At 41.9% G+C, this 15,061-nt stretch overlaps 1 protein-coding gene across 2 annotated transcripts in view; it reads right to left on the bottom strand.

Annotated features, from left to right (window-relative positions):
* Positions 1–15,061, bottom strand: part of LOC110523878 (alpha-mannosidase 2) — a 73,991-nt gene that overhangs the window by 3,019 nt on the left and 55,911 nt on the right. For both annotated transcript variants that reach the window (XM_036977591.2, XM_036977592.2), the window contains exons 15-21: positions 10,159–10,281; positions 9,694–9,808; positions 6,178–6,311; positions 2,599–2,740; positions 2,160–2,293; positions 1,741–1,932; positions 326–439 (exon numbers count right to left, since the gene is read on the bottom strand). In XM_036977591.2, coding sequence (XP_036833486.2) covers positions 326–439; positions 1,741–1,932; positions 2,160–2,293; positions 2,599–2,740; positions 6,178–6,311; positions 9,694–9,808; positions 10,159–10,281 — 954 coding nt within the window. The remainder of the gene's footprint in view (positions 1–325; positions 440–1,740; positions 1,933–2,159; positions 2,294–2,598; positions 2,741–6,177; positions 6,312–9,693; positions 9,809–10,158; positions 10,282–15,061) is intronic.

Here is a 15,061-nt window from a genome sequence, read left to right as displayed (position 1 = left end):
GATAAGTATTCACTTAAACTGATTATGGTTGCATTGTTACAGTTGTCATGACATTGGAAAAGGAGGAAATGTAATGAAAGGAATTTCCTTCCTCACTGCACATTTTCTGTGGCAAGTGACTCTTGAGCTTTTTTTGCTGGAGGGGAAGTTCATTTCTGTAACACTACTAGCTGCTTGAATAAAGAGCATCGCGTGCAACCCTCAGGTTAAAATTCCCTTTAATCACTAATTAATAAAGTGTTTGATCACAACTTTCATTTGTGTGTGTATAACGTGTGTGTTCCTGTGTGTGCTAGTGTGCCGGCATGTGTGTGGCAGGCCTTACCTTCCCCTGCGTGGTGGCACACAGTAGCCCTGTGTTCCTATTCGAGAGGGCGCAGTCAAAGCCTTTTCTGTGCAGAATCAAAGCCGCCTCGTCCGACGGCCCACCCCCTTCCTCCTGTAGGACCAGTGAGAAACTTCAGTCCCCATAAAGACCCCTCCTGTTCTCCCCCCCCCCCCCCTTCAGTCTAAACACTGGATCAATTATAGATACCACCCTTTCACAGGTCAGCTGCATTTCCACAGCCATGTTCGAGGTGCTGCTTCTGCAACAGACCTGGGTTCAAATACTGTTCTACATAATTTCAAACACTTTATCAGTGCTTTATTGAGCTAGTCTGGATGAATGGACCAATAGAATAGTCTCAATACCGCAAACCCCACCCCACCTATCTGGAATACCAGGCAAGAAAGATCGAAAGATTTTAAATAGTATTTGAACCCAGGTTCGGACTCTGAAACAGGGTTACTGCAGTCAATTTCATCCCCCTTTCAGAAACAGTTTTTTTTTGTTTTTACATCCACAGTTCCTGGCTGAGTATATGGAGATGCCACAGTGCATACTAAGTGTGTTAGTAGTAGGTAGTAGCGGCAGTGGTGTCATCATGTGAGTATTTGTATAAATGAGTACAAAGCCCTCGTCGAACACACATTCAACGATTCTGCCCGTCTCCTCTTTTGATTTGTTCTCAGAGTCAAATTGGATGTCCGAGCGTGCCTGTACAATCGATAATCGAGCAAATTGGTCGGCAGATCCCCGGAACAATTAGCTCGATCTTTGACATGATAGACGGCGGTGTCATCAGAGTTGATGGGCCATGCAACAACAAAGAGGAGATCATAGAAGACTTACAACATACAGATGTAGTGTTTATTTACAGAGATTATATAAGGAAATGAATGGAGAGCCCCTTGGAGGAGTGCTGAGTGTGTGTTTTGTCCTAACAAGCAATTAAGCCAGTATTCCATACAGCCAGGGTAATCCATACAGTCAGGGATGCCCTTAATCATATTAAAGACAATGACTATGAGAACACAGCGGTGCACTCATCACTTTAGAAAACCTGGTGACTCTTTGTAAGGAGTTGCTCCTATGTAGTACCACTGTAAGTACTGTGGCAACAGCATTGTATTAACATGTTACATAGTAATTCATCGTTTGAATACAGTAGCAAATGACGCGAGCGTTTCTTTTTTGGGGGAATAAGGAACGGGTTCATTCGAAAAATGTCCCGAACGCCATGAATATGCAAGTACAACGCAACGATTAAATCACTAGGGAACAACCTGTTAACGCAAGGTAAATGAAAACATTACTACACAGGTAAAAGAGCAACGGGATGTACGGCTTGTTGTGGCCTTATGCTCCACAGAGAGAAAAGAGAAGAAAGTATTATGTAGCAATACGAAAACCTTCACCTTGGACTGGATGGTGCGTAGGTTGACCAAGTGGACGTCACAGGGCAGTGATGAGGCCAGAGGGCTTAAGGGGGATAGAGACCGGGACTCTGCCTCCGTGCTCACAGCCATGGGGATCAGAGGGTGGTTCAGGTACAGCGACGACACGTGACTCAGCAGAGACGGGTAGCTGAGGGTAGAGAGTTTCTCCCCCTGGAAATATCAAAGCAGGGACATGGACGGGTTAGGGCAATACTCTGGTGCAAAAGTAACTGGGAAAAGAGAGGATTGATCATAATGTACTATAATGACAATGTTTGAACCTTAATCGTCTTAATCAAGTCTCCATTGTCAGTGAACCTCAGTAAACCTACAATAGAACTACACTCTACAGTAACTACGAAAATGACAAAATTGCTTCAAATTCCTGGTATTAGTACCCCATCGGTCTTGGCCCTCTTCTCCAGTAGCAGGCGGAAGGAGCTGGCAGTAACTTTGTTGTCCAGGACGCCCTGTCCCATCCCGCGGTTATCATCCTGGTTCAGCCGACGGTCCATGATCACCTCCAATTGGCCTGGAGGGGAAAAGGTCAAAGTTGATCTATTTCAATATCACATTGCCTTCTGTTTACATAACATAAATGTGTATATACATGTATTGCTTGGCAAGAAACAGCACGATAGAAATTGCACTCATTTTAAATCAAGTCATATCTCTCCTTCTTTTCACATCCTGGTGCCAAAATAGCAGATGACACTATGTACTGTACAGATGGTAATCTTAGAACCGAGCAGGGATGTCATCTTTCCTGGACAATTAAAGTACTGATGCCCTCCTTCCAATAGACAACAGAAAACAAATCCCCAGGCCTGCACTCACCACTCTTGAGGCTGGCGGAGCCCAGGGACTGTGCGGTGAGGAGGGTCAGTCTGGTGCCGGGGTCCTGAAGGTAGGCCATACTGGTCATGGGGTAAAAGTTTGCCTGGAGGGGAAGTTTGGCCATGGTTTTTCTAGACTGGATCTGCAAGAAAATCACATCAAAGATGGTGGATAAATGAAGATGTCCCACTCATGCGCTGACCAGCTGGCAAGTATCTTCACTGACATTTTCAACCTCTCCCTGATCCAGTCGGTAATACCTACATGTTTCAAGCAGACCACCATAGTCCCTTTGCCCAAGAAAGCAAAGGTAACCTGCCTAAATTACTATCGCCCCGTAGTACCCACATCTTTATTCATGCAATGCTTTGAAAGGCTGGTCATGGCAGTCATCAGCACCATCATCCCAGACACCCTGGACCCACTCCGAATCACATAACGCCCCAACAAATCCACAGATTATGCAATCTTTATTGAGCTCCACACTGCCCTTTCCCACCTGGACAAAAGGAACACCTATGTGAGAATGCTGTTCATTGAAGACAGCTCAGCGTTCAATACCATAGTGCCCTCCAAGCTCATCCCTAAGCTCACAACCCTGGGACTGAACAACTTCCTCTGCAACTGGATCCTAGACTTCCTAACGGGCCGCCCCCAGTTGGTGAGGGTAGGCCACAACACATCCGCCACGCTGACCCTCAAGACGGGAGCCCCCAGGGGTGCATGCTTAGTCCCCTCCTGTACTCCCTGTTCACCCATGACTGCGCAGCCGCGCACGACTCCAACGCCATCATTAAGTTTCCTGACGACACGACAGTGCCTGATCACCGACGACAATGAGACAGCCTATAATGAGGATGTCAGTGTGTCAGTGACCTGGCAGTGTGGTGCCAGGACAATAACTTTTCCCTCAACGTCAGCAAGACAAAGGAGCTGATCGTGGACTACAGGAAACAGAGGGCTGAGAACGCCCCCATCCACATCGACTGGGCTATAGTGGAGCAGGTCCAGACCTTCAAATTCCTCGGTGTCAACATCACTAAAGAATTAACATGGTCCACACACACTAACACAGTCGTGAAGAAAGCACGACAATGCCTTTCCCCCTCAAAAGGCTGAAAAGATTTGGATCGGCCCTAAGATCTGGAAAAAGTTCTACAGCTGCACCATTGAAAGCATCTTGACTGGCTGCATTATCGCTTGGTATGTCAACTGCTTGGCATTCGACAGCAAGGCGCTACAGAGGGTAGTGTGTACAGCCCAGCACATCACTGGGGCCGAGCTCCCTGCCATTCAGGACGTCTATACCAGGCGGTGTTAGAGGAAGGCCCAAAAAATTGTCAAAGACTCCAGCCACCCAAGTCATAGACTGTTCTCTCTGCTACTGCACGGCAAACGGTACCGATGCACCAAGTTTGGAACCGAAAGGACCCTGAACAGCTTCTACCCCCAAGCCATAAGACTGCGAAATGGTTAGATAAATAGTTAACCAAATAGCTACCTGGACTATCTGCATTGACCCTTTTTGCACTAAGTCTTTTGACTCATTACATACGCTGTTGCTACTGTTTATTATCTGTCCCATTGCCTAGTCACTTTAACCCTACCTATATGTACATGTTTACCTCAATTAATTTGTACCCCTGCACATCGAATCGATACTGGTACTCTGTGTATATAGCCAAGTTTTCGTTACTCATTGTGTATTTATTTATTGTGTTATCATTTTTTCCCCTGTCATTTTTATTTTTTCTCTCTGCATTGTTGGGAAGGGTCTGTAAGTAAGCATTTCACTGTTAGTCTACACCTGTTGTTTACGAAGTATGTGACAAATAAAATTAGATTTGATGACTTTTACCATTGAAAAAAAAAAATGTCACAGTTCCGGTCTGCTTAAGGGGTGACTCTCCCATAGGCACCATTGCGATAGCAGCTGGGTCTGGTCTGCTTAGTTCATTGATTAACCAGAAAAAAAGCTGTCTCACTTCCTCTTCCGTCTCTGGTCACATATCAAGGTGATGTTGAGGAACCACGTGACCTGACTAGGAAAACCTTAAGGCCCTAGTTAGGGCTAGTCCATTTCCGCCTGAATGACGTGCCCAAAGTAAACTGCCTGTTGCTCAGGCCAGGATATGCATATAGTTAGTACCATTGGAAAGAAAACACTTTGAAGTTTGTAGAAATGTTAAAATAATGTAGGAGAATATAACACAATCGATATGGTAGGAGAAAATCTAAAGAAAAACCAACCAAAGGTCATATTGAAAATTAGCTCCCTGGATGCAATTCATATGGCTTCCACAGGGTGTCAGTAGTCTTTGTTCAATGTTTCAGACTTGTAACTTCAAAAACGAATAAGAAATATCAGTTGTCGTACAGGGACACAGTCTTGGAAATTCGTGTTTGCGCGCCCCATGAAGACAATACCCCACTGCTAAAATCGGTTTCCTATTGAACATACTTATTTCCGTAAGAAGTATTATAGTTTGATTACAATTTTAGGGTATCTGAGGAATAAATAGAAATGTATTTTGACTTGTTGAAACAAAGTTTAGAGGTAGATTTTCTCTGCACAGTGAATGACTAAACATACTTTTTGGGATGTAAAGTAGGTTGAGTGGGATCTTAAGCCGACCGTCTTTGTTTTGACTACAATGGGTATGGGAAGCTGTTCAGCTGGGTTGTCTGTTGTTTGTTTGCATGAAGCGTTGCATGTCGGAGAAAAATATATTTAATCTCTGATGGCAGTAAATCCCTCTTAATCACTGAAAGTAAGGTCCGACTGCCAAAACCATGCAAATTGAGATTTTGAGGGAAAACACTGCCTCTCACTAGAATTACACCAGAGTGTCTAATTGGCAAAGGAGCTCAGACACTGATCTGTCAAAAGATTCTCCCCTGAACAAAATGTAATCGTTTAAATCTGCATTTCTGACGTCGTTTTCAATTCAAAACTTTGTCATGACAAAATGGAAGATGTCCAAGAAGTCATTTATACGAATTTGGACATCTAATATACCCCCATTCAGCCAGTTCTATGTACATTTGATGTCAAGCTAATGCTACTAGCCATTTGTATCATAGTGAATTACTCTTGTCGTAACTGTTGACATGCTCAATGTCCATGCACAGTCTCGCATAGAAATCTCCAGTTCAGAAGCAAGAAAAGCAGTATTTGCTCTGGTATATGTGGCTCCGTTATATTGTGGAGTGCTTTCTCACAACTGGATAGCTAGGGACTGGGCTGTAATTATGCATTCCTACTAGAAATGAAAATGAAAATGTTCCACCGTGTATAACTTGTGTACGGTTGCTCTTTGTCCGTGTTTTCTTCACTCAATGCATGTGTCTGTGATATCTTAAATATCAGGGGTGACTGCAGGGCTACATTTCCTTTCAAAGTGGCCCTCGAAGAGCTGTGACCGTTTTCCCTGTACACGCATCCTTCAGTGTGTACAAAATACAATTCTCATTCACTCATTGAATGATCTGGGGGCAGTGCCTGAGTAGGGAGGGGAGGGGGTGAGAGGGCGAGTGAAAGGGAGAGAGAGAGAGAGCCAGGTCATACAGTAACAGTACCTGGAATCCGTTGAGGTCTGTGAAGAATCGATCCTTGCTGTCCACATCTGACGTTAACCTCATTGTAATTTCACGGTTGAACTCCCCCCTTATATCTACCGAGTTACAGATCTCCACTGCCTGGCCCTCCACACCTAGAGAGAGAGAGAGAGAGAGAGAGAGAGAGAGAAAGAAAGAGAACACTAACACAATCACAGAGCATATTCACAGCACATATTTATAAGCTTCCTTCCTCTTTTGGCTTGATTTTGATGTATTAATTATACTCCTAGTGAGTCTCCGAATACATACAGTACCAGTCAAAGGTTTGGACACACCTACTCATTCAAGGGTTTTTCTTTATTTGTACTACTTACTACATTGTAGAATGATAGTGAAAACATCAAAACTATGAATAAAACACATATGGAATCATGCACTACAGTCATGGCCAAAAGTTTTGAGAATGACACAAATATTAATTTCCACAAAGTTTGCTGCTTCAGTGTTTTTAGATATTTTTGTCAGATGTTACTATGGAATACTGAAGTATAATTACAAGCATTTCATACGTGTCAAAGGCTTTTATTGACAATTACATGAAGTTGATGCAAAGAGTCAATATTTGCAGTGTTGACCCTTCTTTTTCAAGACCTCTGCAATCCTCCCTGGCATGCTGTCAATTAACTTCTGGGCCACATCCTGACTGATGGCAGCCCATTCTTGCATAATCAATGCTTGAAGTTTGTCAGAATTTGTGGGGTTTTGTTTGTCCACCCGCCTCTTGAGGATTGAGCACAAGTTCTCAATGAGATTAAGGTCTGGGGAGTTTCCTGGCCATGGTCCCAAAATATTGATGTTTTGTTCCCCGAGCCATTTAGTTATCACTTTTGCCTTGTGGCAAGGTGCTCCATTATGCTGGAAAAGGCATTGTTCGTCACCAAACTGTTACTGGATGGTTGGGAGAAGTTGCTCTCGGAGGATGTGTGGGTACCATTCTTTATTCATGGCTGTGTTCTTAGGCAAAATTGTGAGTGAGCCCACTCCCTTGGCTGAGAAGCAACCCCACACATGAATGGTCTCAGGATGCTTTACTATTGGCATGGCACAGGACTGATGGTAGCGCTCACCTTGTCTTCTCCGGACAAGCTTTTTTCTGGATGCCTCAAACAATCGGAAAGGGGATTCATCAGAGAAAATGACTTTACCCCCATTCTTAGCAGTCCAATCCCTGTATCCTTTGCAGAATATCAGTCTGTCCCTGATGTTTTTCCTGGAGATAATTGGCTTCTTTGCTGCCCTTCTTGACACCAGGCCATCCTCCAAAAGTCTTCGACTCACTGTGTGTAACGGATGTGAAACGGCTAGCTTAGTTAGCGTGGGCGCTAAATAGCGTTTCAATCAGTGACGTCACTTGCTCTGAGACCTTGAAGTAGTAGTTCCCCTTGCTCTGCAAAGGCCGCGGCTTTTGTGGAGCGATGGGTAACGATGCTTCGAGGGTGACTGTTGATGTGTGCAGAAGGTCCCTGGTTCGCGCCCGGGTATGGGCGAGGGACGGTCTAAATTTGTACTGTTACATTGATGCTGTTGACCCGGATTACTGGTTGCTGCGGAAAAAGGAGGAAGGTCAAAAGGGGGGTGAGTGTAACGGATGTGAAACGGCTAGCTTAGTTAGCGTGGGCGCTAAATAGCGTTTCAATCAGTGACGTCACTTGCTCTGAGACCTTGAAGTAGTAGTTCCCCTTGCTCTGCAAAGGCCGCGGCTTTTGTGGAGCGATGGGTAACGATGCTTCGAGGGTGACTGTTGATGTGTGCAGAAGGTCCCTGGTTCGCGCCCGGGTATGGGCGAGGGACGGTCTAAATTTGTACTGTTACATGTGCGTGCAGATGCACTCACACCTGCCTGCTGCCATTCCTGAGAAAGCTCTGTACTGGTGGTGCCCCAATCCCGCAGCTGAATCAACTTTAGGAGATGGTCCTGGCGCTTGCTGGACTTTCTTGGGCGCCCTGAAACCTTCTTCACAACAATTGAACTGCCCTCCTTGAAGTTCTTGATGATCTGATAAATGGTTGATTAAGGTGCAATCTTACTGGCAGCAATATCCTTGCCTGTGAAGCCCTTTTTGTGCAAAGCAATGATGAAGGCACGTGTTTCCTTTCAGGTAACCATGGTTAACAGAGGAAGAAAAAAGATTCCAAGCACCACTCAGCATCAGCATGACAGAGTGATCTCCATCCTTGTCCTCGTCAACACTCACACCTGTGTTAACGAGAGAATCACTGACATGATTTCAGCTGGTCCTTTTGTGGCAGGGCTGAAATGCAGTGGAATTTTTGGGGGGGGATTCAGTTCATTTGCATGGCAAAGAGGGACTTTGCAATTAATTGCAATTCATCTGATCACTCTTCATAACATTCTGAAGTATATGCAAATTGCCATCATACAAATTGAGGCAGCAGACTTTGTGAAAATTAATATTTATGTCATTCTCAAAACTTTTGGCCACGACTGTACATGATTCCATATGTGTTATTTCATAGTTGTGATGTCTTCACTATTATTCTACAATGTAGAAAACAGTAAAAAATAAAAAAATAAACCTTGAATGAGTAGGTGTGTCCAAACTTTTGACTGGTACTGTACATTTTTTGGGAATACATCTTGCATTGTTTGATATCATTTTACATACCTAACTTAATTAATCCACCGAGAGGAGAAATAACAAAACAGTTGAAAAAAATGTTGCCCCAGTTCTTCAGATGAAAAAAATAAAATAAACATAACCCCAGAAATAATGCAAAACATGAATAAATATATCTAAGAAGAAAAAATCCACAGTTACAGTACATAGACTTTGGGTGAATGCAAAAGCAGTAAAAAGTAAATTGGGTCTCAACATTGAGCCATTAAATATCGTAAATACATTAATAGAGGACCAATGTCACAGTGAAAAATTCCAAATGGGTAAATTACAACTATAGTGATACGTCTCGCAACATGTAGACTGTATCTTTACATACTGTACCCTCAGGTCAAAATATGCAATGAAACCATTCTTCAGTAAGAAATCTGCATGCTGGGTCCAATTAAGGCCTGTTTGGCTGTGTGATGACATGCAGCCCTTCAGGGGCTCCCTGGGTAGCATGACTGCAGCTTCCTTTTTATCGACGAGCACGCAAACAAAACAACACACATTTTCTCTTCGAAAGCAAGCCATTCAAAAGGTTTTTGCACTGACTAAACCGTCTCCCTCCCTCTCTCTCGACTATCCTAGTAAGCTCACTGAGTGAGTCTTCGCAGGGCTCATCTACAGACAGAGTTTTGGATCTTCTCCCATTTCAAAGACAAAACATTACGTTTCAGGGTGTTTTTGATATTTCAACGTTCTGTTTTTCTGATTTTGATACATGCAGGCTACGAAGGTCGTATGCATGTTTGTACAACTGCTTTCAGTTGATCACTGATCAGGTGTAACAGTGTATGGAGTCAATTGTAGATTGGCCACACATGCGCACGCACACACATTCCATCATTACCTTGAACATGATAGAGGCGTAGAGTGTGCGTCACATGATCAAAGGTAGTGGTGATCTCAGAGAACACAGATCCCTTGGTAACCCTTATCACTGGAGGCCGAGCGGGAGAGTACATCTGGAGGAGCACAGAAAACCAATGGGGATCAAATCACTCATAACACCCTCTCCCATCCATCCTCTGCCAATATTACCTCCTACAGAGAGTGTGCCGGCAAGGGAGCACAAATAAGGGAGAAAGGAGAGGGAAACTGGGGTAACAGAACTACTCTCTGATTCAGTGGTTTGGTTAAATGCAGAAGACACATTTCGGGATGAATGCATTCCGTTGTGCAGCTGACTTGGTATCTCCTTTCCCTTTACTGTAAGAGCTGAAAGCACTCTCCTCTTTACAAGGTTTCAGTGCCGCTGTAATGCTACACGTTGACAAAGGAGAATCAATCACGTTTAATAAAGTTGCCGAGTTACCTTGGCTTCCCCGTCAGGCAGGAACAAGTAGGCTCCGCTTTTATCTCGGTTGCTGGTTGTGCCGTACCACGCAAACTCCACCTTGATCTGGTGTTCTGAGCCGTCCTCTTTCAGCTTCAATCTCTGCGGATGTCAGTCAGAAGAAGGTCGGATTCAACACTTGCATCATCACCATTACATTGGCAGCTTGACATGAATAAAGAGAGCTAACGGATATGCTGTAATACTACACAGACTGTATCCTGTGTTGTTGTAGTTGAGGTGGTTTGGTGAACAATGTGATGAGCTTGTGTGACGACTAATCTCGCCTGAAGACCTGAAGACTTGTTTTGTTTCCGAGAACTCATGCCTATGCTTTAGCTCAGAGGAATAATGTAGTCTTCTGTCACACAGACGACCCTGGTTTGATACCACGTCAGTACCATTAACAGTCTAGAAGTGTGATACATTCCTTGCGACCTTTCAGTGCAGGTCACAGTCACTAAACACTTCATGACTCTGGTTCAGTGCTAATATTAGAATAGGCTTGAATTATAGTCGTGCCGGTCACCACGACTATAGTATGGGATTGATTGAAGCTCAATGTAAATTAAAATCTCTCTAGCATCCTATCTAAGCCAATATGACACCAATGAATGAAAATTCTAAACCAATTTGATTGGAGGTACAACACACTCTCCCCGCCTCTCGTCATGACCCGTCCGGCCGTTACCTGAGAACCACTATACCGGATTTCTGACAGGGTTGTCAGACAATTTTTTCCCCAAACCTAGCTCAGTCTTTAGACGTCGATTAAAACGAGGCTACAGCGCCCATAAGGTGACCATTAGACTTAAATCCATTTGGATTGAATATGTTTGTAGGTGTAACAGTTTTTATTGAATTCACAATTTACCGCTCTCGCATGCACATTTTATTTTTATTTAACCTTTATTTAACTAGGCAAGTCAGTTACAAACAAATTATTATTTACAATGACATCCTACCAGGTACTAGTGGGTTAACTGCTTTGTTCAGGGGCTTAACGACATATTTTTACCTTGTCAGCTCGGGGATTCAAGCCAGGAACCTTTCGGTTACTGGCCCAACACTCTAACCACTAGGCTACCTGCCGATTCACATTTCGGCCCAATAAAAACCAATAATGTGCTACTTTTTTGTAGCGTTTCTGACAATGCTAACATCTTTTCAGCCAAATCTCAGAGATCTAAAACTAGGTTGAGCAACTCGGCTGCTGCGCAACAGTAATAGCTAACTAGTAGAAGGCTAGCAGCTGAAGCTAGCTTAGCTAACACCAGTTGGATGAAAAGCAAAAAGAGGGTGCTAGGTATATTTTGCTATGGAAGGTTTTTCATATTGACTGAAGTCATCTGTGTAAACTTCTGACCTGGACACTTGTGTGTAATCAGAGCACAAACAAATAAGCTAGCTAACAGGGATCGTAGTGTACAGGTTAGCGTCTCCGCCCTGATATTTGGACCATTCTCTTTCGTGTATAGTTTTTGACATTCCCCTCCCTTTCCCGACATACACACTAGTGCTAATTTTGATTTATTAGGGGTCTCTTAAAAATAAGATTTTGGGTTTGTTGGACATTTTTGAGTGGCAAGGGACAGGGAGTGTGACGTGTATGTAGTACTAGTGTGTGCATCATTGCTACTACGGTGGAGAGACCAGCTCTCAATCTCTCAAGGAGGACGTCGTTGCCCTCATCCGTCAGATGCATGCCATCCCTACGGTACATCCCAGGGACACACTGCTTAAATGGCAGACTTACCAGCTCTGCAGTTGAATTGTTAAACAAGCATTTGATTACCCCCTCTCCTGACGTGCACACAAGAGCAGTGGACCTCTACACCAATCTTCGTGCTGCAGGGAATGCCCCAGCCTGCTTAATGGCCAGGATAGATGCCATTTATAAATGTGGGGAATCTGTTCTCTTTTACTGGGGTTGGACTACTGTGTACAGCGTTACTAAGAACATTTGTAGCTAAAGGATTTCGACCGCCTATCCAACGTCAGATTTCTAAATATGTATTCTTTAAAAAATATTTTGTACAGGTGTGGTAGAACTGTGCTTGAACAAGAAAGCCTGCATAACCTTGTAGCTCTTCAAGAGCAATTGTGGCCATCCCTGAACTGTATGTACAACGTTGACTATATCTGATGAATGTACGTTTGATTGTAAATCTTACATCTTGCAATAACTCATTATTGTTTACAGGTAATGTAGTACTATGCACTTCTTCAGTAGTTGTCACCTTCCGGTGTAAAAACCATGGAAATTAAAAACAAAAAAAATGTGTTTTAGGTGAGAAGTCGGCATTGATCTGAAATTCACCTGAGCACCACAAAGCGTACTTCACCCATGCTCTACCAAGGTTTTGCAGCACACATCTTTGACCTACTACGGTGGCTAGGTTTGTCTATTTGACTTCCAGCAGTGTGTGGGCAGGTTACTCTGGATTCAGACCTTTGTCAAACAGCCTAATTCATACTATTCAGAGTGATAATGGACTTTGCAGTGTCCTGCTATTAAAATAATATATATATATATATATATCATCAGTATGTATGTATTTTTCAGATCCAGGCCTATTGTAAATGTGTATTATTGTAGCGTCATCATCTGTATTGCAAAAATAAATACAAATACACATATAACCTTAAGCTACATAGTCTTTTGACAAAGGCGATAAACTGCCCATTGATCACCACAGCAGTTGATAAAACAGGGCCATGTTTGAAATACAAGTGGTTCTGAGCTTATGTAAATACAACGCAGGTAAGCTAACGGTGACAGAAATCAGGAATGCAGACGTGCTCTATAGACCTCTATATCTATATGAGTGACTGAGTCGAACACACCACCACCTCCTGTTCTTATGTTGGGTACCTACTGACCCAAAAATAGGTATTTTTCAATGACATGTATTGTTAAAATAAAGGTTTAAGGAAATACAGGCAGGAACCACATTACTACAAGACAAAATAGCTCAATCAAGCCTGATGGTCTTGTAGGTATAAAAACAAAGCTTGCTTTCATATAATAAAACCTCCTCTAAGAGTATGAATTAGGCTGTTTGAGAAGGTTTGAAGTAACCTGCCGACACATTGTGGTAAGTACCATAAACCAACATAGCTACTGTAGTAGGTCAAAGCTGTGTGCTGGAAAACCTTGGTAGAGCATGGGTGAAGTACGCATTGTGGTGCTTGTGTGAATTTCCTTTCTTTTTCGGCTTCAGACCAATGCCTACTTCTCACTTAAAACGTAGTTTTTGGTTTTTAATTATATAACACTTTTTCAGGAGTTCTGCGTTGTGCCCTGCTGTGTTGTGAAGTGCTATGCTTTACTAAGCTATGCTTTACTAAGCTATGCTTTACTTTACTAAGCTATGCTATAAGCTATATTTTACTAAGCTATGCTTTACTTTACTAAGCTATGCTATAAGCTATGCTTTACCAAGCTATGCTTTACTTTACTAAGCTATGCTATAAGCTATGCTTTACTAAGCTATGCTTTACTTTACTAAGCTATGCTTTACTAAGCTACGCTATACTTTACTAAGCTATGCTATAAGCTATGCTTTACTAAGCTATGTTTTACTAAGCTATGCTATAAGCTATGCTTTACTAAGCTATGCTTTACTAAGCTATGCTTTACTTTACTAAGCTATGCTTTACTAAGCTACGCTATACTTTACTAAGCTATTCTTTACTAAGCTACGCTATACTTTACTAAGCTATTCTTTACTAAGCTATGCTTTACTTTACTAAGCTATGCTATAAGCTATGCTTTACTAAACTATGCTATACTTTACTAAGCTATTCTTTACTAAGCTATGCTTTACTTTACTAAGCTATGCTATAAGCTATGCTTTACTTTACTAAGCTATTCTTTACTAAGCTATGCTTTACTTTACTAAGCTATGCTATAAGCTATGCTTTACTAAACTATGCTTTACTAAACTATGCTATACTTTACTAAGCTATTCTTTACTAAGCTATGCTTTACTTTACTAAGCTATGCTATAAGCTATGCTTTACTAAACTATGCTTTACTTTACTAAGCTATGCTTTACTAAGCTATGCTTTACTAAACTATGCTTTACTAAACTATTCTTTACTTTACTAAACTATGCTTTACTAAACTATGCTTTACTTTACTAAGCTATGCTTTACTAAACTATGCTTTACTTTACTAAGCTATGCTATAAGCTATGCTTTACTAAGCTATGCTTTACTAAACTATGCTTTACTTTACTAAGCTATGCTTTACTAAACTATGCTTTACTTTGCTAAGCTATGCTATAAGCTATGCTTTACTAAGCTATGCTTTACTAATCTATGCTTTACTAAACTATGCTATACTAAACTATGCTTTACTAAGCTATGCTATACTTTACTAAGCTATTCTTTACTAAGCTATGCTTTACTAAGCTATGCTATAAGCTATGCTTTACTAAGCTATGCTTTACTAAGCTATGCTTTACTAAACTGTGCTTTACTAAACTATGCTTTACTAAACTATGCTATACTAAACTATGCTTTACTAAGCTATGCTATACTTTACTAAGCTATTCTTTACTAAGCTATGCTTTACTAAGCTATGCTATAAGCTATGCTTTACTAAACTATGCTTTACTAAACTATGCTTTACTAAACTATGCTATACTAAACTATGCTTTACTAAGCTATGCTATACTTTACTAAGCTATTCTTTACTAAACTAAGCTATGCTTTACTAAACGATGCTTTACTAAACTATGCTTTACTAAACTATGCTTTACTAAACTATGCTTTACTAAACTATGCTTTACTAAGCTATGCTATACTTTACTAAGCTATTCTTTACTATGCTATTCTTTACTAAACTATGCTTTACTAAGCTATGCTATACTTT

This window comes from Oncorhynchus mykiss, chromosome 5 (assembly GCF_057628025.1).
Source record: "Oncorhynchus mykiss isolate SJ-2025 chromosome 5, ASM5762802v1, whole genome shotgun sequence".
NCBI classification, from domain to species: domain Eukaryota; kingdom Metazoa; phylum Chordata; class Actinopteri; order Salmoniformes; family Salmonidae; genus Oncorhynchus; species Oncorhynchus mykiss.
This window is presented reverse-complemented; position numbering and strand designations above follow the sequence as displayed.